This window comes from Podarcis raffonei, chromosome 14, assembly GCF_027172205.1.
Source record: "Podarcis raffonei isolate rPodRaf1 chromosome 14, rPodRaf1.pri, whole genome shotgun sequence".
NCBI lineage: Eukaryota > Metazoa > Chordata > Lepidosauria > Squamata > Lacertidae > Podarcis > Podarcis raffonei.
The window spans coordinates 44926302-44949781 of NC_070615.1; the positions used below are offsets into that span (position 1 = coordinate 44926302).

At 46.8% G+C, this 23480-nt stretch overlaps 1 protein-coding gene across 5 annotated transcripts in view; it reads right to left on the minus strand.

The window, feature by feature from the left end:
* Positions 1–859: 859 nt before the first annotated feature.
* Positions 860–23480, minus strand: part of CLEC16A (C-type lectin domain containing 16A) — a 95576-nt gene continuing 72955 nt past the window's right edge. For 2 of the 5 annotated variants that reach the window (XM_053364559.1, XM_053364560.1), the window contains 3 exons: positions 17215–17355; positions 9367–9489; positions 860–2013 (listed from right to left, as the gene is read on the minus strand). In XM_053364559.1, the coding sequence (XP_053220534.1) occupies positions 1700–2013; positions 9367–9489; positions 17215–17355 (578 nt within the window). In that variant the 3' untranslated portion in view covers positions 860–1699. Of the gene's footprint in view, positions 2014–9366; positions 9494–17214; positions 17356–23480 lie in introns of all 5 variants that reach the window. The other 3 variants (XM_053364562.1, XM_053364563.1, XR_008327476.1) reach the window with 2 other exon arrangements.

Consider the following 23480-nt stretch of genomic DNA (forward strand, 5'->3'; position numbering starts at 1 on the left):
CACAAGGTCTGCAGGACAGTGGACCGGCCCCTTGCTGAAAAAGTTCTCTGACCCCTGCGCTTGACTATTAATTTAACTGATTTAATGCTGGGAGGAATTCTACATTGCACTATGTCTATCATTCTGCCAGGACAAGCATTGCAGCTTGCCAGATAAAACAATTCCCCCTCCCCTTCCTTTCCCAATTTTGGGGGCCACATGGGGGGACAGCCCTGCTGTGTAAATCGGAGTCCTTGCACAGGGCTTCTGCTTATGGGACTCAATTGCTGAATCCCAAACATTGTTAGGACCTTATAGGTGTGAAACATAATAGAACAATTTGCTAGCAAAGGAATAGAGCAGCCTTTCTCAACCCGTGGGACCCCAGATGTTGTTGAACTACAACTCCCATCACCCCTAGCTAGCAAGGCCAGAGCTCAGGGATGATGGGAGTTGTAGTCCAACAACATCTGGGGACCCACAGGTTGAGAACCACTGGACTAGAGGCTGCCTTCTCATTCTACCTAAAGCGTCCAACTGAACTGGCACTTGAAGCTTATTTTAACCCTGGTGATGACAGCTTCCTTCACTGGGGTAACTGGCTGCCTTAAGAGATCTTGGGGGACAAGTGAGGGGCTGCTGCTTATTCTCCCTGAGCATCTGCCCCCCGAGGCAGCTGCCTCACTCTGTTTAATGGTAGGGCAGGTCTCTTTACCTGCTTGAGAAGTGAGTAGAATGCATGATGGCACCCAGAAACTAATGCCAGTAGGATGTGAACTGGATTTATGAGGATATAAACAAAGTTCCTTCTGAAGGCTGCCACGGCAGGAGAGCCCCAAGGACGACGACAAAGAAGCCACAAAATAAACGAGGACATCAGTATGCTAAAATATTTTACATTCCTCTGAAATCTCTTACACAAAACTTTGCCCGCAATTCCCCCATGTGTTCCTCCAAATAAAGCCCTTTAGAGTTATGCCAAAGACCCGAATTTCTCGTGTTTGCTTGCAAAACCACCCCACCCCCGCCAACAGATGTGCGTACAACTTCAAGTTAAAATTATTTCAGACACAGAATACACGCAAGTTGGATATTAAAGTTTTACAGTGCTATAAATACAAGTGGCCAGCTTGGCTGGGATTCCCAACAGAATGCTCATGCCTCCGAACAAAACGAAAACTAGAACTCAGCAGGCTAGAAGGAAGTTTTGCCCAAATGGGACACACACACACACACACACACACACACCCTAGTAAAGTTCCTTGGTCTACGGCCCTTTCCTCCAAATGAAGTGGAAAAGCACCCCATGGACAGAAAACTGGTTCGGATCACGACAGTTTAGTTTGCTCGGTTGCAGTCATGGCTTTTGAAGGTGAGATGTGACAGTGGCTTTAAAAGCGAGCAACAGAAAAGAGGAAGAAGCAGCCAGGTACTTCCAAAATACCGTCCGCCACCAATTCCCTTAAATTCCTTCCTCCCGCCTCCCTGCAACACCAGCGTGCAAGGCCAGTCCTGCACTGAACTTTGAGGTTCCTCCCATCTTTATTTTTAAAAGCCCGCCTCGCACGCTGAATTTTCATCAAGAGACGCAGATGGACACGGGTTGAGGGACGTTGCTAAGCAGCCAGTGACGCCTCCGCTGGCTCAACTGCTCGCGGGAACAAGGAGAGTGCTTGCTCGCTCGCGTCCCCGACGCTCTGAGCCACGGTTTGACGCACGGCTAAGTTTGTTGTCCGTCGGTCTCTGTGGAAACACCTGGTTCCGCGGCTGGCGGCTGATTCCCGCCGACGGCAAGAATACTGTCCGTGTCGATGGGCGGGACCAGCGTCAGGGACTCCACGCTCAAGGTGTCCGTGCTGTCGTTTGAGATGAGGGAGATGGTGGGCTGCGGGGCAGGAATGAGGCTGGGAGATAAATTGGCCGTTTCCGCTTCTGTGCTCCTCTTGCCAGGCTTTGAGTTGTGCGCAGAAGAGTCGTCCGCTGCCGGCAAGTGACCAGAGGATGCCTGAGGCTGCTCAGTGGCTGCTGAGTCATCTGTTCAGGCGAATGAGAGAGAGAAGGAAAACAATCATATTATGCCTGGGTGTAACGAGCGTTATCATTAACCGAAAAGGGCCACCTCTTCAGATGGAAATCAATGCGGCAAAGAGAGCTGGACTAGGACCTGGGAGGCCAGGGTTCGAATCCCCACTCGGCCACGAAGCTCCCTGGGTGACGTTAAGCCAGTCTCTGCCTCTCAGCCTAACCTACCTCACAGGATAGTTGTGGGGATTAAATGGGGACAGGGAGAAACCGCCTTGAGCACCACTTTGAGTTCCTTGGAGAAAAAAAGTGGGGCGTAGCTGCAGTAAAAGGATAATATTGTGCATGGCAAACAAAATGTCTCAGGGTGGTGAAAAGGCGGCTTGGGCTCAAATCTCAGTTCAGACACAGTCTGGTCTCAAGTCACCTGTGGGTTCCATGATTTAGATGCAGGGGGAGATTTGGCATCCCAGATGCTGCTGAACTGCAACTCCCATCATCCCTGATCTTTGGATGCACTTGCTGGGGCTGATGGGACTTGTAGTCCAGTGAGATCTGGAGGGCCAAAGGTTGCACAAGGTTCCCCACGCCTCCCTAGCAACACAGACAGCTGCCTGACACTGACCCTAGACCTTTGGTGCAGCTTTAGTCCTAGTTAACCTGTGGAAAGTGCTACTTGACTACATTGCACCCGTGGCAAGAACCAGGAGCTGTTGTAGCTTAAAACAACAACAAACAAAAAACAGCATGGAAGGAGGGTTAGTTCTGCAGAACCTTCATACAAATACCAAAACTCAACATTGTGGTTTTAATTTTGCCAACGCAGTGCTTATTTCCAGTGTTTACTCGCAAACTCTGCTTGCCTTGCCTTTCTCTGGCTTCCCTCACTCGCTCTCTTATCTCTTCCTACGAAATTCTTCTTACCCTGCTGTTTTGACAGCATTATTCAATCCCTTCTTCTAAAAACATATTCCACTCTCAAAGGGTTTTTTAAAAATTAAAATTGAAAAAAAGACTATGAAAATTTGACCTTGCCCCTCCAGCGACAAAGAGGACCTCTGATTTGCAGCTGTTATCTCTTTCCGTTTGCTGAGATCAGGAAAGGGGCACATCTAGGGGAGGCACCAGGTCCACCTACAGCAGACTTCCTCATCCTGGCGCTCTCCAAATGGTTCACGCTACAACTCCTGTCAAGCCATTAGCGCAGGCTGCTGGGAGTGGTAGCACAAAAGATCTGCAGGGTGCCAGGGCTGGGGGAAGGCTGACCTATGGTGTGTTCCAGTGTTTCTCAAACTTAGGTCCCCAGCTGTTGTTGGACTACAAATCCCATCATTCCTGATTGCTGGTCCTGCTAGCTAGGGATGATGGGGGTTGTAGTCAAACAATAGCTGGGGACCTAAGTTTGAGAAACACTGTTAACTAACTAGACCTTTCTCGATGGAAGACAATCTTACTTGGCTACGAGTGATCGCCAAAGAGGAAGAAGAGCTCTCTCATCTGAGAGTCCTCCTAGTCAAGAATACAGCGTGATTTTTAGGCAAGATCTTATTATCTTTTGCTGACTTGTTTGCGGCATAATATTTTAATGCCTCCTGCTGCTTTGTGGTTATTTCTGTGATACTGTTATTACCATCCTTACTGCCAGGCTTTCCTGCTTTCCTCTCTGAGAAGTTTAAAACTGTAATGCAGGTTTAGAAGAAAATAAAACAATGATGGGCTGTGAAGCTTTACAGATTGTCCCTGCACAATCTCACTTTTGGTCCTCTTATGTTGGTTGGTACTGAAGATACTGTTCAGGAAGCAACTGACAGAAGCAGCCCCCAATTCCAGGCACTTCTGGGTACAAGGACCCTTGGGCAGAAAGAGACAGATTTCTGGGAAACAAGAACAGCAACAGAGGCATGGATGGTTTTGTCCAGAATAAAGAAAGAAACTGGGTGAAAGAAGCCCTGGACAGGTGAGCTTTGACTAGAGAGGGAAAGCTGCACCAAGCAATGCAATTTCAGTAGCTGTGTTTCCCTTCATGCTTCTCTTTGTGTGACTGCTGCAGAACATCCCCAGCTTTTGTGACACCCAAGAGACAACTGCTCCAGGCATTTTGGTTCAGATGGGCACATAATCTCCTCTAAGTGCATCATGCGACACTGCTGGCCTCTAAAAGAGCCGGGGACCCCACTGACCTCAGAAAGCACTCTCTTATCACTTCCCACAAAAATGTTTTTACCCTGCTGTTCTGACAGCATCATTCACTTTCTTATTCTAAAAACTTATCCACTCTCAGTGTGCAATTTTTTAAAAAATCCTCATGGATATTCTGCAGCATTTTTAGTGCAATTTCCTCCTTGCACATTTTGGTGTGCAAGTCTGCCTCATACGCTCATTTCTACCAAGCGCGTCCCCCTGACAATAATGCATTTTGTACATGGTTTTCACTATCGTGTGCAATTCAATGGACATCTCGCCCCAGCATATGCATTTTTGAATGCATTAGCTGGCTGGAGAACCGCACTGCAAAATTCAGAGAAGCGCAAATTTCAAACGGTTGGCAGCGCTTCAGTTTGCATATTGTTTCAGGAGGTCAGACTGGGCGAGTTGGCCGAATGCAAACCGACTCCAGTGTCTCCCTTTCAGCACAAGGTATCTGCAGAACGACCCTCGAAGCAATGCAGTGAGTGGTGGACACAATGGATTTGGCATTCTCAAACAGGACTCTTGCTTGTGCAGAATTAACAGAAATCCTACAGAGAGGCAGGGGTGCTGCATAACTTAAAAAAACAACAACACTACAAAGCCAAAACCAGCAATGGAAGAAAGGGGAAGAGGGAAGTTGAGAATTAAACGAGTACAGTGGGGAAAAATGAGAGGGCTGGGTGGAGTTGAAATGACAGACAGCAGTTCCTTTCATGGGTAAAGGGTTGGTTATGCTTATTTTCACAGAAGAGGACTTCAAGCCAATGCATATTTTTAATGTCCGGGAAATATAACTTAATTTTTGGTTTGCTTGGCAGCCCCAAACCACGGCTCTGTAAAGAAAGGAAAAAAGAGACCAAAAGCTGCGAAGGAAATGGTGACACCCATTGCTGTTTCTCTCCCTCCCAAATCCTTCCCACATTTTTGGAGAGTAGATATGTAGCCGGGGGGGGGGTGCCACCCCTTTAAGAAGGTTTTTTTGCTGCTTAAAGGTGCAGGGCTTGTGCCAAAAAAGGAGGGAGAGGAGAAAAGGCAGAGTTGCTTCAGCTCAGAGTGGGCAAGGGGGAGAAACCAACAACAACACCAGCGTTTCCTTGAATTCAAAAATGCAAATACAACGCAGACCAGTTCAGTCTGTGCTGGCAAAGTGGTGGGGACGCCTGATCGCAAAGGCTCAGAGGGAAGGATGCAACGGAAGATTGCAGATCGCAGGTCCTCTGAATGTCTACTCTCGGGCTTGGGATTCTGTACAGTCTGTTGGAGGTGAGGGGGGGGGTCCGCAAGAACAGGAGGGAGGGAGGGAGGAGTTATATACACACAGAAGCAAGGGAGCTGGCCTAATGCAAACATGTGAAGGAAGCCAGCTGGGAGGGAATAAAACTACAGCCAGTTTTCAGTAATGGGGAGGTCGTTGGCAGAACATGGGTTTTTTAATGTTTAAAATAACAATTACGTCAGGTTCCATCCCTGGAAAGGCCTCTCTCTCTGCCCAGGAGAGCCAGCTGGAGTAGATCTTTCTAGGCTAGATGGGACAATGGTCTGGCCCATTGGAGCCAGTTCAATTCTCCTGGTAAGGGGAGTGGGAGAAGGAAATAGCAATGAACGGAGAAGGGCTGCAGCCCAGCAGTACAACATCTTGCATGCAGAATGTCTCAGGTTCAATCCTCGGCACTAGAAGAACCTTTTGAGAGCCACTGCCGGTCGGTGGACCATTGGCTTGACCTGGGAATAAGGCAGGTTCTGTGGCTTCTAAAGCCCAAGGGGAAAAAACACTAGGAAGAATGGGAACTAGAATGACGTGTTGTGAAACTGAGCCCACGCGAATTGTCAGTTCAGGCCCTGTTTCTGGAAGTGGATATACACGAATTGGGAGACCAGTATATGGCCAGTCTCTTCCTGGCTGCACAAATCTAGCTCCGAGGGTGTTCTGGCGGTTCCCTCACTGCGATACATGAAGCTTTGGGAACCAGGCAGAGGGTCTTCGTGGTAGTGGCACCCACCCTTTGGAACGCCCTCCTGTGAGATGTCAAGGAAACAAGTACAGTGGTACCTCGGTTTTCGAACATCTCGGAAGCCGAACGTTTTGGTTTTCGAACGTCGAAAACCCGGAAGTAATTGCTTCTGTTTTCGAATGGGCCTCAGAAGTCGAATGGCTTCTGCTGTGTCCCCCCCCCCCATTTTATCCACTGACTGTCCTTTGTGCCTCGGTTTTCGAACGTTTTGGAAGTTGAACAGTCTTCCGGAATGGATTATGTTCGAAAACCAAGGTACCACTGTAACTATGCAACCTTTAGAAGACATCTGAAGGCAGCGCTGTATAGGGAAGTTTTTAATGTCTTACTGTGTTTTTATATTTGTTGGAAGCTGCCCAGAGTGGTTGGGGCAACCTAGTCAGATGGGCGGGGTATATTATTATTATTATTATTATTATTATTATTATTATTATTAACTGTTTCCTTCAAGCCTGGACTGTCCACACTGTACAAGCAAGTTCATCTGTAGCATAGGGATTAGAAAGTCAGACTAGGACCCAGGAGACCAGGATTCAAATCCCCACTCAGCCATGAAGCTGACTGGGTGACCTTGGGCCAGTCACAGTCTCACAGCCTCAAAGCAGTGTTGTGGGGATAAAATGGGGAGAATCGTGTATGCCACCTTGAGCTCCTTGGAGTAAATGGGGGGCAGAAATGTAACAATGAGTAAATGAATAATGATGAAACATTTAGGGCCTGCAATGAAGCAGCACAGGAAGAAAGGGCCCCAGGATCCTGTGCCCAAAGATCACCTAGAATATTACAAGAGATCCTGGGCAGAACTCCCAGCTGCACTGTGGGCCTTAGGATGGGCAAGGACATCACAGGATGTGTATGAGAAACAAAAAGGTCTTTTCTAGCTTCCTGCCCAAGGGCTTGTGTGAGAACGTGTACCTTAGCCAACAGTCTCTTAAAAATCACCCTGCACAGTTCAGTGTTGGGTGTGGATCAGCCTTCTCGAAACTGGTGCCATCCGGATTTTGTTGGATGACAATTCCCATTAGCTACAGAATGGCCAATGGTCAGGTGTGATGTGGGGAGTGATCCAATAAAAACTAGAGGGCACCAGGTTGTTTGGGGGGGCGGCTGGAGAAGATGGGTTACTGCTGAGACAGCTTTGACAGGTTTCTTTCTTTTGCACTACTGGAATCTGTACCCGCTGGGACCATGCGAGTCTCTGCTGTCCGATATGCCGGCAAGCCGAGAGACATTGAGTAATTAATGAGCACAATCTCTATAGCACTTCTCAGTTGGGCTATGAGGATTAATTGACTGATCAATGCTATCGACTGAAGCTTTCCCTGTAAAGTAAGATTCACCCTTCAAATCGCTGCAATTCAAAGAGAGCCAAAGATGCAGGCCAGGGAATCTTTGGCTGTCATTCCTCAATGCAGCAGGCTATATAGTCACACCAGACCTCTCCTTCTGGAGAGCCAGTGTGGTGTAGTGGTTAAGAGCGGTAGATTTGTAATCTGGGGAACCGGGTTTGCGTCTCCGCTCCTCCACATGCAGCTGCTGGGTGACCTTGGGCTAGTCACACTTCTTTGAAGTCTCTCAGCCCCACTCACCTCACAGAGTGTTTGTTGTGGGGGAGGAAGGGAAAGGAGAATGTTAGCCGCTTTGAGACTCCTTCGGGTAGTGATAAAGCGGGATATCAAATCCAAACTCTTCTTCTTCTTCTCTAGAATTATGGGATAGAATTGGACGAGCTCTGTTGCAAAGTAGGACTGATGGTGGTGGGTGGCAGAATCCAAGGGACATCTCGCTTTTCACGGCCATGCAAGGTCTGCAAGTGGCCTGATGGGAGATTTGCAAGATGTGTGTGGCTCACTGTCAGTCTTCACATGTCAAAAATGCACGCAGAAGGAGGTTTCCTATCTGCCTTCATCCACCCGAAACTCAAAGAAGAGGGATGGGGTGGAGAAAATCAATTCAGAATGGAAAGGGAGCACCTTTGGGTTAATTTCTACACCTGAATGTTTGTGCGGAAAGTACTTTTCTGTCCCGAAATGTTTGTCCTTACTTGCTTTGACTTTGGTGTAAAGAGAAATGCCCCTGAAAGGTAAATAAATGAAGTCCCTGCCACTGCCACCAGTGTTTGGACCAAACAGCACCTGAATGGCAAGATGAACTAGACAAATGAAAGAGTTTGGAGAGGGATAGGAAAGCTGTAGCCCTTCAGATGTTGCTGGACTCAGTTCCAGTCAATGTGGCCAATGGTCAGGGGTGATGGGAGTTGTAGTCTAGCAACTTCGGGAGGGCCACGGTTTCTCCATACCCTGAGTTAGGCATTAAATGATCTGGAGAAATGGAGGGGGGTGCCTCAAATTCTCATGAGAACCTAAGGAAGCTCCCCGCTTTGCAAGGAAAAGGCAGATCTCAAAATATACAGAAGCAAACTGATCATGGCCTCGAAGGACAATGGCTGCAAATAAAAGCAGGTGGCAAACAATACTGTAAGAAAGGGAGCCAAAAAGCGTCCAACACACAGAGAAAGCAGCAACACAGACTTTACACGTAAAAAAACTGAAAGGAAACACAAAACTCCAATTCCGTCATGCTGTGAACATAGCTTGCCTGAACCAATTCCTGCTAAAAGGTTTTGAGAACTGGGCTTCATTCTCACCTATCTGAACTGATGCTTGAAGCTACGGCAGGGGGGCAGAAATGCTCCCACCTGCATCCCTTGATCACCCGCTGTCAGGCGAGTTCCCAGTTGCCGAACGCTAAGCCACCAACAGCTCAGGTGCCAGGTAAGAGCCTTACGCTACCCAAGAGCCAAAAGATACAGGAGTCTGGCATCTTGAACCTTCGGACCACCTTTTCCGGTGGAGGCCTGGATAACCTTCCTGCAACCCAGTGGGAGGAGCTGCTCTTTGTTTCAAGGAAGAAAGCAAGGGAGTGGCTGTGGGGTGAAACAACCAAGGTGCTCCCTTTCAGGGGAATTAGCCAGGAAGGGTGGGAAAGGCCTCTACACACCCTGGATGTGAATACTGCACTGTCAACAGCAGCTGGCTGTTTCTGCATGCGTGGAAGAGGACCGCAGCAACACTCCCTTGGCCCCGTAATCTCTTTTTCGGGGAGGACGAGGGGAGTGAGAAGGGGAGCCATACACCACACACACATCCAAGGAGAAACCTGCCTGAAGGGATTTTGCAAGGATTGATGCTGCTGCAGCTGCTGCCGGAAGGCCTAAACCCAGTGTCCACCGTGACTGTCAGCCTCCGAGAGACTGAAGACCCGCCGCCGTCCTTTCCTGCCAGGCCTAACTAGAGGAAAACACAGCAATAGATCACATGAAGGCATTAACAATTGGGTGGGTGGGGAGAGGGCTAGGGGTGGGGGATCACAGAGACGGGAAGGAAGAAGACATGTTATAGCAGCCTTCCCCAACCAGGTGTCCTCCAGAGGTTTCGGGCCACAAGGCCTGCCGGCCAGGATTTGTGGTCCAAAAGATCAGGAGGTACCCCAGGGGGTTGCAGGGAGGCTGTATTAAGAGTAAACATCAAAACGACCGTCACCAACACCACAAACATGCTCACAAACAGCTGGCATCCTGCGGTCTCGCTCTCTTCAGAAGCCCCGAGAGGCCGAGAAGAGGTCCGCCCATTACAGAGTACACAAACCGTCCTCAAGAATGCCACGTGTTCAGGCTGGCTCGACTTAGGATTGCCAGGCGATGACAGCGGCTAAGCGCCAGGGAAGGAAACAGGAATGCTTTCGGGTTCAAAACGATGGGGAAGGGTGGGGGGGAACCTCGACGACCCACTTAAAAAAGAGGCAAGAGCAATTTTTTACAGATTTCTCGTGGGTTAGCAATATTCCATCCCACTTAATGGTAATAAATTGCCGGAGGATGCTCCGTCTCCCCCAGAGCGAGCGATAAATTAGGATGTCAGATAAATCTACCCTTTCGAGAAAGGAAGCCTGTAAAATACAGCACTTGGATTACAGTCAAAGCTAAGTGCAGCATATTTTTTTTCTTTAAAAAAAAGAAAAAAAGAAGATCCAATGGGAAGCAATTTTTTTAAAAAAAAGAACGGGGAGGGAAAACAGACAGAACACCACGGAATTTTGCAAACACAGAAGATTTCTGGAAAAACATCGTTTCAGTGGAACAAAGAGCAAGACAGAACAGCAGGTGCAACAAACATCGTCATGTGTGGGATTCAGCCATGATGGAAAATCCAGGGTCGTATAGAGGGTTGGAGCTCAGACTCGAAGAACAACACAGGACATGGGAGAGGAGTCAAATTTGTGTGTTCTAAGCAGCAGCCTTTCTCAACCACACTAGAAACTCTTCCGTAAGCCGAGGGAAACCGGCAATGGCAGACTGCAATATGGCAGCCCCACACGCCTAAAGTGCCTGTCTAGCACTTGGGAGACTCAGTAGCGTATTATGTATACAGAGATAAAGTGCCAATAGCGCTGACAGTCATCATAAGAACGTTAAGAAGAGCTCGCCCGGATCAGGTCAATGGCTCATCTAATCCTGCTCTCAGTGTGGCCAGCCAGATGCCTACACGAAACTCGCAACAAGGACCCGAGCACATTCTGATAGCCACTGACTACACTCTACTTTCTTCGATGGGGATGACCCACCTACAGTTGTCTGTGCTCTGATAAGCCCCGCCTGGCTTGACTACTGCAATGAACTCTACAGAGGGCTTTTCCCTTGAAGGCGGCCTGGAAGCTGCAGCCGGTGCAGAGCACTGCTGCCTGTTTGTGGTTTAGGGGAAGTAAGATGGGATCACATTACAGCAATCCTGGAAGCACTGTGCTGGCTGTCAGTGACTGGGTCCTATTCAAGGCGCTGGCGGAATCCAAATTGCTGAATGACTGCCTCTCTCACAGCATGCCTGGGCTGCAAGTTTTGCCAGTGAGGCCCTTGTTTGTGGTGCCCTTGGTGAATGGGACTCTGGTAGGGGAGTGGGTGAAGCAGGGCCTTCTTTGTGGTGGCACCCTGGCTAGGGAACTCCCTCGTTGTTGTGATCAGATTGCCCGGCACGTTATTCTCATTCAGGGGCCAGCTTAATACTTACTTTCCCCAGCTTTTGCAGCATATCAGAACATTGCTTTATACCAAAGTCAGACCCATTGGTCCATCTAGATCAGTACTGTCTACACTGACTGGCAGCAACCCTCCAGGGTTTCAGACGGGGTTTTTCCTAGTGCTGCCAGGAGATGCCACAGATGGAACCTGAGACCTCTGGCATAAAAGGCATGTGCTCTATCAGTGGGCTACAAGGCAGTCTTCTGCTGAATTGCATATCTTATTATATAACAGATTCAAGGAATTGTCATCTATCCGAGGGTCATCTATCCACACTGTGGTTTTAACTTGGTTTTAACGTTGCATTTTATTGTTAACTATCCTGGGGTGGACTAGAAAAAGAAATGAAATTACAACAATATTAATAATAGGCAATAATGATCAAGATGATGGTTTGTCTTGACCAGAAACGACGTGGGAGGGGATCTAAGTAGATGCGATTGTTTAAAATTATCTTCCCCCCCAAATTTATTACCTGTCTCTCCTCTCCAAAGGCAGCCTAAGTCTGCTCACAATAATATCACATTAAAACAACACTATGCGTATTGTGGAGAGCAGTTAAAACCAGCAGTATACAAACTTTATAAAACCCACCCTGGGACCATATGGTAAATTGTAGATTAAAAAAACAACTAATAAATTAATAACAGCCTAAAGCCTAGACAATCTTTTTTTAAAGTCTTCATTCTCAGGACACTTCAGAATTTTGGTGGGTGCTGGGATTTGCAGCAATGTGGCAGAGGGTGGCGTGTTTCTTTCTTTTTCCCTTCCTGGGAAACATTTTTCCAACACTGCCACCTCCCCAGGCTGCCTGAAAAAAGTATTGTGGAAGGAGTTTCCTTCTGGCAATATTCTCCAGGAGCACAAACCACTCAGTGAGACGGAGGAAAGGAAAGGCACTCTCAAGCACCCTTCAGCCACCTCAAAAGGCAGGCGAGCGTGATATAAACCAGGCACACACACCCTTCAGAATTTCACCAATTTCTTTTTCTCCCCTTTGACATGTTTTGCAATGCAATTTCTTTTTCCATGGCTGAGAAATTTTCAGCAGAGCTCTAATATGATCCTCTCCCTCTGTGCCTTTCCAGTCCAGAATTCTCATCTCATGTCCCCCAGGGCAGAGGTTCTCAAAGAGTGTGGCAGGAAGATTCAAGGGCGAGCAAAGAAACATTTAACCATTTCAGTGCAGTATGGTATGGTATCCAAATAATTTGGATATACAACCAGAAACAGTATTCAAGAGTGCTGGCTATTCTTCCTGCAGTTCTCCAAGACATGCTGTTGTGAACAGGGTTTTTCAATATGAAAGGTCAGAGAAGAGACAGGCTTCTCTGTGTTGATGAGGAGATGAGAGCTTGTTTGTCGCAAATTAAATAAACGAGATTACCCAGCAAAAGCAAGCTCATACATCTTACTGAGTTTATATGCATACTTAAGGTGCATATGTAAGAGGCCCATTTATAATTATATTTTGGGAATGATCCATGTTCTTCTGTAGCTGCATTGTTTTATACTTGCTGGATGTCCCACGATCATACTATAAAGTAGTTGTGTTCTGTGTTATATATAAATCAAGCACTGCTAGGAGTTGGAAGTTTCAGACAACATCCCAAACATGACATTGTACAACTCTCTCAGGCTTCCTCTGTGCTGTCCCTTTTAAACAGGCAAGAAGCTTAGAAGAAAACCACATGCATTTTAAAGGGTGTGTTGGGCAAGCTCCCGACTGCCGTCAGAAGTAACGCGAAAGCTTTATCTCATCTGTGCCTTTTGCATGAGGCACAGTCAATGACAGTGCTGCGGACAAGGGGGAGGAAGGATTGCTTAACCCACAGACAAAGCCATTTCACTAATTTAGCAACCAAGGGACTGCACAGCGGCTCCCAGATTGTGAAATGCGTTGATGGCAAAAGTCGTTTGGGGAACGTGCTTTGATCTGAATGAAATTGCTCGTAAAACACACACACACACACACACACACACACACACACACACACACACCTGTTTAAGGTTTGCAGCTGGCATCCTTGCACTGAGAAGGGACTTTCCTCACTTCCCAAGACAAAAGCTTCTAAAGTCAGCTAACATCACTGGCTGCTTCCAGAGTTGGCAAGGGTCATTTAATGACAACAAGAAATGGAGTCCTTAATGTGCCTTCTGTTTCAGCTTTTAAACACCTGCTGCAAACCTTCTCCAAGACATGCTGTTGTGAACAGGGTTTTTCAATATGAAAGGTCAGAGAAGAGACAGGCTTCTCTGTGTTGATGAGGAGATGAGAGCTTGTTTGTCGCAAATTAAATAAACGAGATTACCCAGCAAAAGCAAGCTCATACATCTTACTGAGTTTATATGCATACTTAAGGTGCATATGTAAGAGGCCCATTTATAATTATATTTTGGGAATGATCCATGTTCTTCTGTAGCTGCATTGTTTTATACTTGCTGGATGTCCCACGATCATACTATAAAGTAGTTGTGTTCTGTGTTATATATAAATCAAGCACTGCTAGGAGTTGGAAGTTTCAGACAACATCCCAAACATGACATTGTACAACTCTCTCAGGCTTCCTCTGTGCTGTCCCTTTTAAACAGGCAAGAAGCTTAGAAGAAAACCACATGCATTTTAAAGGGTGTGTGTGTGTGTAAAATGCCTTGTGAAGTTCCTAAAACACCAACTTTTCACCCTAAAAGAAGGAGGAAAAACAGCGCCCTGGCCCTTTCCTAAGCTCCTTATCTGAATCATGGATGCAAGCTATGGATAACACTTACAGCATGTTACCCCAAAAGGTCAAAGGAAGGAAGGCATGAAGGCAGAAAGGCAGGAAGATATTGCTGTACTGATGAAACAAAGAATGCAACTAATTTGAACATTTTAGCAACAGTTCTTTGGCGTCTATTGAGCAGGATGAGCTGGGAGGATTCTGGAGGACAATGCTTCTGGTGAAAGGTGGAAAGGTGAGGGGTCAAAGTTAGTGTAGAAGAGTTATTAGTAAGCTTTGGGATGACGTAAGAACCCGTCAGAATTACTGCAGGCTGCTTATTTAATGAGTTGGGCAAGCTCCCGACTGCCGTCAGAAGTAACGCGAAAGCTTTATCTCATCTGTGCCTTTTGCATGAGGCACAGTCAATGACAGTGCTGCGGACAAGGGGGAGGAAGGATTGCTTAACCCACAGACAAAGCCATTTCACTAATTTAGCAACCAAGGGACTGCACAGCGGCTCCCAGATTGTGAAATGCGTTGATGGCAAAAGTCGTTTGGGGAACGTGCTTTGATCTGAATGAAATTGCTCGTAAAACACACACACACACACACACACACACACACACCTGTTTAAGGTTTGCAGCTGGCATCCTTGCACTGAGAAGGGACTTTCCTCACTTCCCAAGACAAAAGCTTCTAAAGTCAGCTAACATCACTGGCTGCTTCCAGAGTTGGCAAGGGTCATTTAATGACAACAAGAAATGGAGTCCTTAATGTGCCTTCTGTTTCAGCTTTTAAACACCTGCTGCAAACCTTACAGGCTTATTATGCAGCCAATGAAGAATGCATCTTTCCACAATGCTTAGCTGATTTCTGACTGTAACTTTTAAATATTCTCTATCATAATGTTTTATGTGTTATTTAAAAGTTTCAATTGTTATGAATAGCGGTAGATAAATATTTGTATAAAGAAATAAATAAGAAACAATTACTTCGGGAGTAGAAAAACCTTTGTTCCTAAAATAAATCAAAGCATTGATAAAAGTAGAACTGTAACAGCCTTAATTTCATGGCACAAAGCGTGCTTCTCAGCTCCATGGGTTTTATTCCCCCTCTCTAATACAGCAGTCTGCTTTCAACCAGGTTTTGTAATATTAAAGGGTGCATTGCTGCCTTCAGCATTAGTTTAGGTTCCAGGTGATTAGAGCAGAACCAGATTTCACATTTTTAAGTGAAACTGTGGAGGTGTGGCCACACTCTACAAATAAGGCCCCTTGCTTCTCAGTGGAACAGATAACATAAGTTAATAAAAAATCCTGACATAATGAAATAAAATATAGTCGGGATGAAAGTTGCCACGATGCAGCCAAGGGGCGGAGGGACACTAGATAGATACTGCGGATCAGTATTTGTGACCTCGAACCAAGAAGAAGAAGAAACAGGTTGATTGTCTGAGCAGCTCATATCCATCACGGCAAGGGCCCAGCTTGGAAAGTTAACTCCTCGTCGCGAAGTTTGTGGTTTTCCAAGGCATCCAAGTTCTTTAATAAATCCGTCCCTCAGAAGGCAGAGCTTTCATTTCCCAATGATACTACACCTGCTTCACTTTTTAGGATTTAAACTGTTAGCCGCGTGTTTAAAGACTGCTAATGTCACACAGAGCTGCCAGTAATTGCTGGAAATAGATTTTAACAAGGAACAGCTGACTCCACTCCCATTTTTTGCCCATTTTGGGGCTTTAATTTAATTAAGACCCACACAACTAGGCTAAACATGTGGTGGAGCAAACACCCCACCGGCAGTCCAAATCAGTGCCGTCTATCAAGTGTGGGTGGGGAGAATAAAGCTGGGGTGGGAGGAGGAACTTCTGCACAAAGGCAAAAGTATCTAGGGCTGGGGGAAAAACACACAATCACCTCGCTCTTCTTCCTTGGAAACCTCTACAGAAGATCAATAGCCTGTCAGCAAATGCATTTGTATGAAGACAGGCCAGCATTTGCTTTTAACAAGCCTGTACATTTCCAGAGTTTATGATAGCCATGAAATACAGGTGTGCTGAGTTTAAGGTCACTATGGCACAGACAAGCTGCCTGTGGAGGTTTTCTGCAAAAAAAAAAAAAAAGTATCCCTGCAAAAGAAGTTACTCGTGGGAGGGGAAGAGAAGGAAAAAGGAGGAGGGTACAATTCAAAATTTCTACAGCAGGACTTGCATCTAAGATCAGGCTGTTAAAACTACACACACAAAATGCAAAGGTTACCAGATATGAGGAATGAAGCAATATTTTGCAGTTGTTCCTGGTAGCCAACAACGCCCAATTCCTTAAAAAGCAAGGATGGGGAACCTGTGTCCCCACCACAAGGTATTTTTGGACATCATTAGCCCCAGCCAACATGAACAATGGTCAGGTATGATGGGAGCTGCAGTTCAACATCATTTGGAGGGTTGTAGGTTCTCCATCCCTGAACTATATCTAGGGGGGGCACCTTGTTTGGTACCATGAACATTCCTTAAAAGATGACCTTGAAATTTTAGTTTTCACTCCCATACGCACACATTTAGATTAAGCAGTCAGATCATTTCAATGGAAATAAAGAACCAGGATATAAAGACAAGTGCCAAAGGACAGAGAGATCACTTTGATTTTTTTTTTTGGGGGGGGCAGCTTATTATTGCAGCAGGACTTAAATTTGAACCAGGAGTCCAACTTGTTCTCGGTGTCAAGGAATGTGTGAAATGACACACAGTGCCTTTACACATGTGCAGAGTGCCTTTGTCTTACTACTGAGAAGCCATGCCAGATCTTAAGTTATCTGGGATCATAGGAATAGGATTTTCAGTCAGGGGAGTGTGGATTCTGGAATGGTCTGAGCTCCAGCAGGCGAAGAAGTTAAGCATTAGCACAAAGCATTTTAACGCAGGATCCTGCAGCAAGCAATATTGTTGTCTCATACAATTTGAACCAAGAGACTGATGTGGAATGGTCTGCCAAGCTCATCCACCTGCCTGACTTGCAGGACTGAAGCCACAACAGGGAAAAACAAAATCCTGGATAATCTGTCCCACAGTTTTGCATGGACTCACCTGAACCCCCCGCCCTCGGGTACCCTTTCCAAAACAAGCTTAATGAACAGGAGATAAAATATTAAGATTAGGAAGTCTCTTTAAAAACCCCGCAGGTGGGTTCAAGCAGAGTCTATAAAACAGCCTACAGCTAAGAGCAAGAGGCTTCAATACCTGACGGGCTCTGGACCATGGAAGGAATCGACGTGGAGCTGGTGGCAGAGTCACAGCGCCCGGTGCTCCCGCTGGACGAAGGGGATGGAGATGAAAGCGGAGAGGGGTTGTGCTGGTTGATGCACTGGGCGACGGCAAAACCTGCAAGGGAGGGAAAGCAAGAGTTTACACAGAGGGAAGCTGGCCAGAAATGCAAAAGCACTTCCTCACAGAAGGACAGGGACAATGGACGTGTTGTGGACAGATGCCATCAGCTGGAATGAGAAAAACTAAGCTACACTGGCCAACAGGAACAAGAGAAAGCCATGAAATGTTGCATGAGGTTCAGGGCTTTGTTAGGTAAATTAAGGGATACATCTGAAGAGCCCAGTGGTCCATCTAGTGTCATCATCCTGCTCCCTGCAGTGGATAACCAAAGGCCTCTAGGAAGCCTGAAAGCAGGACAGGGAAGGAAAGAGAATACCCCCTGTTGTACGCATCCACTGGGAGATACACTGCCCCTGGACATGAAGGTTTCATTCAGGAGCCCTGCAGCTTGAGCAGACCAAAAAGTTCCAGCACCCTGTTGCCTGTACTAGCCAACCAGGTGCCTCTAGGAAGGGCTTGAAGCTAACACACCTCTCCTGCAAGGAGTCAGACTGTCTCTGAACCTGGAGGTTCTACGCAGAAGTCACAATTAACAAATATGGAGAGACCTCTCTTCTTCCTCCATGAAATGAATCTAATCTACTACAGAAATGGGAAAAGAATGATTTTTGCTGAGAAGAGAATGAAAGCTCACAACACTGATTTAGTACATCGGGGTTTTTTCTCCCTCCAGGAAAAACCTTTCCATATCACCATCGTACATGGAACCCTCTACATTTTGCAGAAGACAGAGACATACCCCATTCACTTGCGCTTCCCGTCTCTTATCTCCAAAGTGCTCTCACTAGCCCTGCAGGATAGACTAGTTCATGAAAGACAATGCTGCTACCCCTCATGAACAGAGAGGAAAACAGGGAGCTACCTGACCCTGAGCTGGACCATTTCTCCAGAGCTTCAGGCAGGGAATCTTCACCAGCCCTACCTGGAGATGCTGGGGGTTGAACGGACACCTGCATGCAAAGCAGATGCTCTCTCCTATCCACTGTGCTACAGTTCCCTTCCTCCACAGAAGCAAAGCCACAGATATTGTAAATCCCATTCCCTGTGGCACTTCAAGCTATTGTTCTGCCTTCTTAACCTCCTCCACAAAAGCAAAGAGGGATGTCTGGATCAGCAGAAAACTCCCTCCCCTTGCTGAGAAAGGGGAAAGGTGCCACAGATTGATTGGATTTCAAAGTAATTTTATTTATTTCTTGTTTATTCAACTGATATCCTGCCCTTCCTCCCAGAGGAGCCCAGGGAGGCGAGGGGCAAACGCTTTAATCACAAAACACTTTTAAAAAGGATTCTAAAAGCAGTTAGAATCATTCTCTGAGCCAGTGATCTCAGGGTTGCCAGGAACAGTGTCCTTCAGTCATCAAATGCCTGAATAAACAGTACTTGTAGCTTATTTAAGTTTGTGACTCCCCATTTTATTTTCCTCGAATAAACTTGTTGATCCCGTTAAACAGGAAAATGAAGAGTGATAAATGGAAACAGCGCCGAAAGAAGCCATTATGCAGATTGACATGAGAAAATTTCCAAGAATTCCAGGATTCCCTTGAGCAGAGCTTGAAAAGACTCTGGGAGCTGCCTGGTTCTTTCCCAAACTACAGCCTTCAATTGAAGCAAGTGGAAGCTCCCATTCTTGGGTACGAAAGCTGCTCATTCATCCCTGAGCCTACCGACCAGGAAGAGGTACAAGCAAACAGGAGGAATGCCCAAAGGTTGGAGTTGGGCAGCCTAGCTGTGAAACCTCAGTGGCTGCCACATTTAAATCCATTCCACACATTACACAGCAGTAAAGCCTGGCTCACCCACCAGCATATCCTTGACAGGGGACGCCAGTCAATCGTGTGTGAAAACAGGTGTAAGCTGCATTCACACTTTTATGTTTCTTTAGGTGTACACTTGAGGCGCATCCTTTTAGCAACATGACCTTCTTCCTTTTCCTTTTTTAAAAAGATGAGAGGTGGTCCTTTAAGAAACAGTGCCACCCCTGCCACTTAAAACTGAACGGGGGCTGAGGGCGGGAAATGAAGGAAATTTATTTTTACAAAGCGCATTTCACTTTATGAAATGGGAGAACTATATATTCCAACTCAGCTCCTTGGGTGGGGCTACGGGATATGAAAGCAACCAGGGTGGTGTAGTTGCTAAGAGCAGTGGACTCGTAATCTGGTGAACTGGGCTAGCTTCCCGGCTCCTCCACATGCAGCTGCTGGGTGACCTTGGGCTAGTCACACTTCTCTGAAGTCTCTCAGCCCCACTCACCTCACCGGGTGTTTGTTGTGGGGGAGGAAGGGAAAAGGAGATTCTTAGCCACTTTGAGACTCCTTAGGGTAGTGAAAGGCAGGATATCAAGTCCAAACTCTTCTTCTTCATCATCATCATCATCCAGTGCTCTGCTGGAGTCCCAAATTGACACCTGTTCAGTTGGGGAAGTTTCCAACCCTGCATTGTGCCTCCCAACTGTGGCTAGTTGTGGGAGCTCCCAAAATGCACTCTGAATATCTTGGCAGCTCAGAGCTCTGCATGAAGGCCCCAGATTCCATTCAGGGAACTCAGGTTGAAAAGGATGAGGAGCAGCTGGTGATGGAAAACGTGGCCTCCCTCTGCCTGCGACCCTGTAGAAACTGGGCTGAATAGACCGAGAGTCTAGACTTGGTGTAAGATAATGTTTTGCTTCATTGGCACCCCTAGTGACTTCCAGCATTCACTAGGACCACTGTTTCACCGAAATAGCCTATCCAGGTGCTGGCTGTTCCATTCAGGCAAATGGGGCACTGCCCCACCATCCTTAGCAAGTCCCCGCCTGCCAGGTTCCTCCTCTTTCACACCCATGTATATAGAACTCAGCAGGGAGGAGGAGGATGGGGCCAGAACTAGAATGAGCTGGCTTTGTCTGCCATCGGCTCTGGTGCCACCTACTGTTGGGCTCCCACCTCCCAGTCCCAATAGGCACCAGCACCCACTGGGGACCTACAGCAGAGGAGGGGAACATTGTTAAGACCAAGGGTCACGTTCCCTTATGGGCAGACTTCTGGGAGCTGCATGCCAGTGGTGAGTGGGGCTGAAGACAAAAGAGGGTGCAACTAGATGCAAAGGTGAGTGCAGCAACAGAAGCGGTTCTTGCACTGTGGATTGCATTCCAGCCATGGAAAACGCACACAGGCCCTCTCTGTCCTCCATCCAGGTAAGGAAGAGGCATTATCACAATTAAAGGATGCATTCCCACAGGCAAACACAGTCCAGGGGAGCATGCAGCAGGGCCAGGAAGGGGCATGGCCTGGGGAGAGAGGAACACGATCCTTGCAGGGCCACATCCAGCCCCTAGCCTGCCCCTTGCTTATGGCTAAATACAATAAAAAGCGATTTGCCTCCCTACAAGGCAGTGTTGTGCATTCAGGTAAGTTAGAGGCGAATCCTGCTGAATGCAGCTTGCTGAACCCCCTGAAGAGTCCCAAAGGAATGACACAGGAGTAGCTTAACAATGATTAGCTGCCCAGAGCCAAAATGACCAGGAAATATGATGAGATGACCGAGCTTGTGCAACTCCTGTGATTCCAGAGAACGGCAGGGTACAGGACTCAGGTTCCTGGGAATGTCAGCTGCTGCTGCTTTTTAAACTTGCTTGTAGGTCATAGGACTATGAACACATGCCTGAAAAGCACATGGGCAAGACTGCACTGGCTGGGGCTTATGGGAGTTATAGTTCCGAACATCTGGAGGGCAGCAGGTCAGAGAGGGCTTCTACAAAGCATGCCAAGTTGCTATTTTCATAAGAGGGGGTGGGTGGGGAGAAGAGGAGCACATCATGCCTCATCTAGACTTGTGACTCAGTCTCCACTTCCTCCATAGCTTACAGCTGCTCTACGAGGAATCTGCGCCAAGGGATATCCCCCGTCCTTTGTAGACTGAGATGCAGATGCCCTGCCAGCAACATGGGCATGAACTGTAGGGCAGTCCTTGCTCCGCTAGCTTTTGAATACTTCAAGGAATTGAGAACACCAGCTCTTTCAGGGACCACCGGGAGGTAGTGAGGAGCAGCAGGAGTCTGTTGCTTTACTGCCATCACACTCCCCCCCCCCGCACCCTTCCTGGAGCCATTAACATAAGTGACAGAGTTGAGCAGCGTTTAGATTGCCAGCTCCTTGCAGCAGGGACCTGCCCCCTTGCAGTTTGCAAAGCACTACGTTCATTAATAGCAATAATGATAGCAACTGGGTTGGCAGAATGGAAGAGGTGGAGAGGTGGGACCAACGGACACAATCTACTTCCTGCAAAGCATTCTACAAACGCCACACGGAAATGAACAAGCGGGTGGAAAGGATTAGATTTGTCGTCACAGCCAGCAAGATATTTTCAGCCAGTCAATTCAACCACTTGTGTTAGTGTGATGCCACTTTGGGTTTTAAAACACACACACATAAGCACATAGGAAGCTACCTTATACAATAGATTATTTTGACCCTTCACTTCCCACTTAGCCCCAGCGCTATCTTGCAGAATACATATGTTCAAGCTTTGCTAAGTCTTCATTAGACAGAAAAAATCTGGCAGCTGCAGGGCAGCCAGCCAATGTGGCCATCCTTTGACATGCCCTCGTCATGCCAGTGGCCTAGGCAATAGAGCCAGGAACAAGTTTTAGGTCCTTCTTAAGAGCACTTTGATTCAAATTAGGAGAAGGTGTTTTCTTACTATGCATGGTATGGAGAAAAGTGCAGTGAGAAAGGCTCTTCTCCCTCTCATAGAACTCTAGATCTCATGGATACCTGCTGAATGCTGGAAGAATCGGGACAGACAAAAGAAAGTACCTCTTCACGGAGGATAAAATTATCAATGGGGGGATTGGGGAGAGTGCTATTAAGCTCAGATTCTGCTCCTGGGCTTCCCAGAGGCAATGGCTGGCCCCTGTGAGAGCAGGATGCTAGGTGGGTCTTTGACCTGATCCAAGAGGCTCTCACGTTCTTAAGTATGCATAGCTAAAAGTAAAGCAGGGCTTTACAAGTTAGTAAATGCCAAACCTGCAAGCACAAACTGAGCATGGGAGATGCTAAAGCATGATCAAGAAGGTCACTCCCTTCTGCTCCAGTGACTTCACATGAGAGGTTTCACGGCAGATGTTTTTAGATAAAAACCATGAGAAAACCAACCATTTCAGAGATCCAGACCTACACCGCGTGTTTGGTGTTGCACAGAATATGATTGTTCAGAGATCACAAGAACTGCTTCCCTGATTCTCCGAATCCTGCCCAATCCATCCAGGAATGCTTCACAATGAAGTGTCATGGCTCCAGGGTTGTGGACTAGGCAGACACTGGCGAATCTGCTCCCTATTAAGGCATTGTTTATTCATATATCAACAACTTGCAAAAAAAAATGCTTTCTTTCTTTCTTTTTTATATATATAAAAAGCCAAAACCATTGTAGAGGTATTAACTCAGAGGATATGCTCAATGGCGCCTGGTGGTTTACGAAAGCCAACCCAGACTCTAAACTATCCCAGATTGGAATAAACTTTGCGGTGCAGTTATAGACAGTGGCGCTTGTTCTTTTTCTTAAGAAAATATGTATTTGTTTTTGGGTATGGTCTGAATCCCAGAACTCACAACAAATGGGCTGAAAAAAGGGGCTGAGAAAAGGAGCTTTAAAAGACCACATAATTGGGTAGGGTGGGGGAGAGGAAGAGGAATCAGTTGCAATTAAATACTTCCTTACTACTTCACTTTACATATTCTGAAATGGATTAAATTTCCAAGAGATTTTCAAAGGAACCACTCTTTGCCTGGTTTCACAGTTCTGCAAAAGTGCAAAACGCTCATCTACAGCAGGTGTGGCTGACCCAGAAAGCGACAAAAAGAGATGCAGGAGGGAAATTTTGTCCTTGTGCACGACAGTGCTTGGTTCTGAATTGCACAAAAGCCTTCCTCATTTAGGATGAAGTCACAGCTAATTCTTATCTAAGAGGAAGCGACAAGCTCAGTATATATTTTATAGCGCCTCATTTAACCTTGCATGTGATGTAATAACCAGCCAGGGGCTTTCCAAACATCTCTTGTTTCAAGAAAACCTACATACAAGCTGCATCTCAGTCAATACCGAACATCTGAATGAATGCCAATTTTAGATGTTGGGAA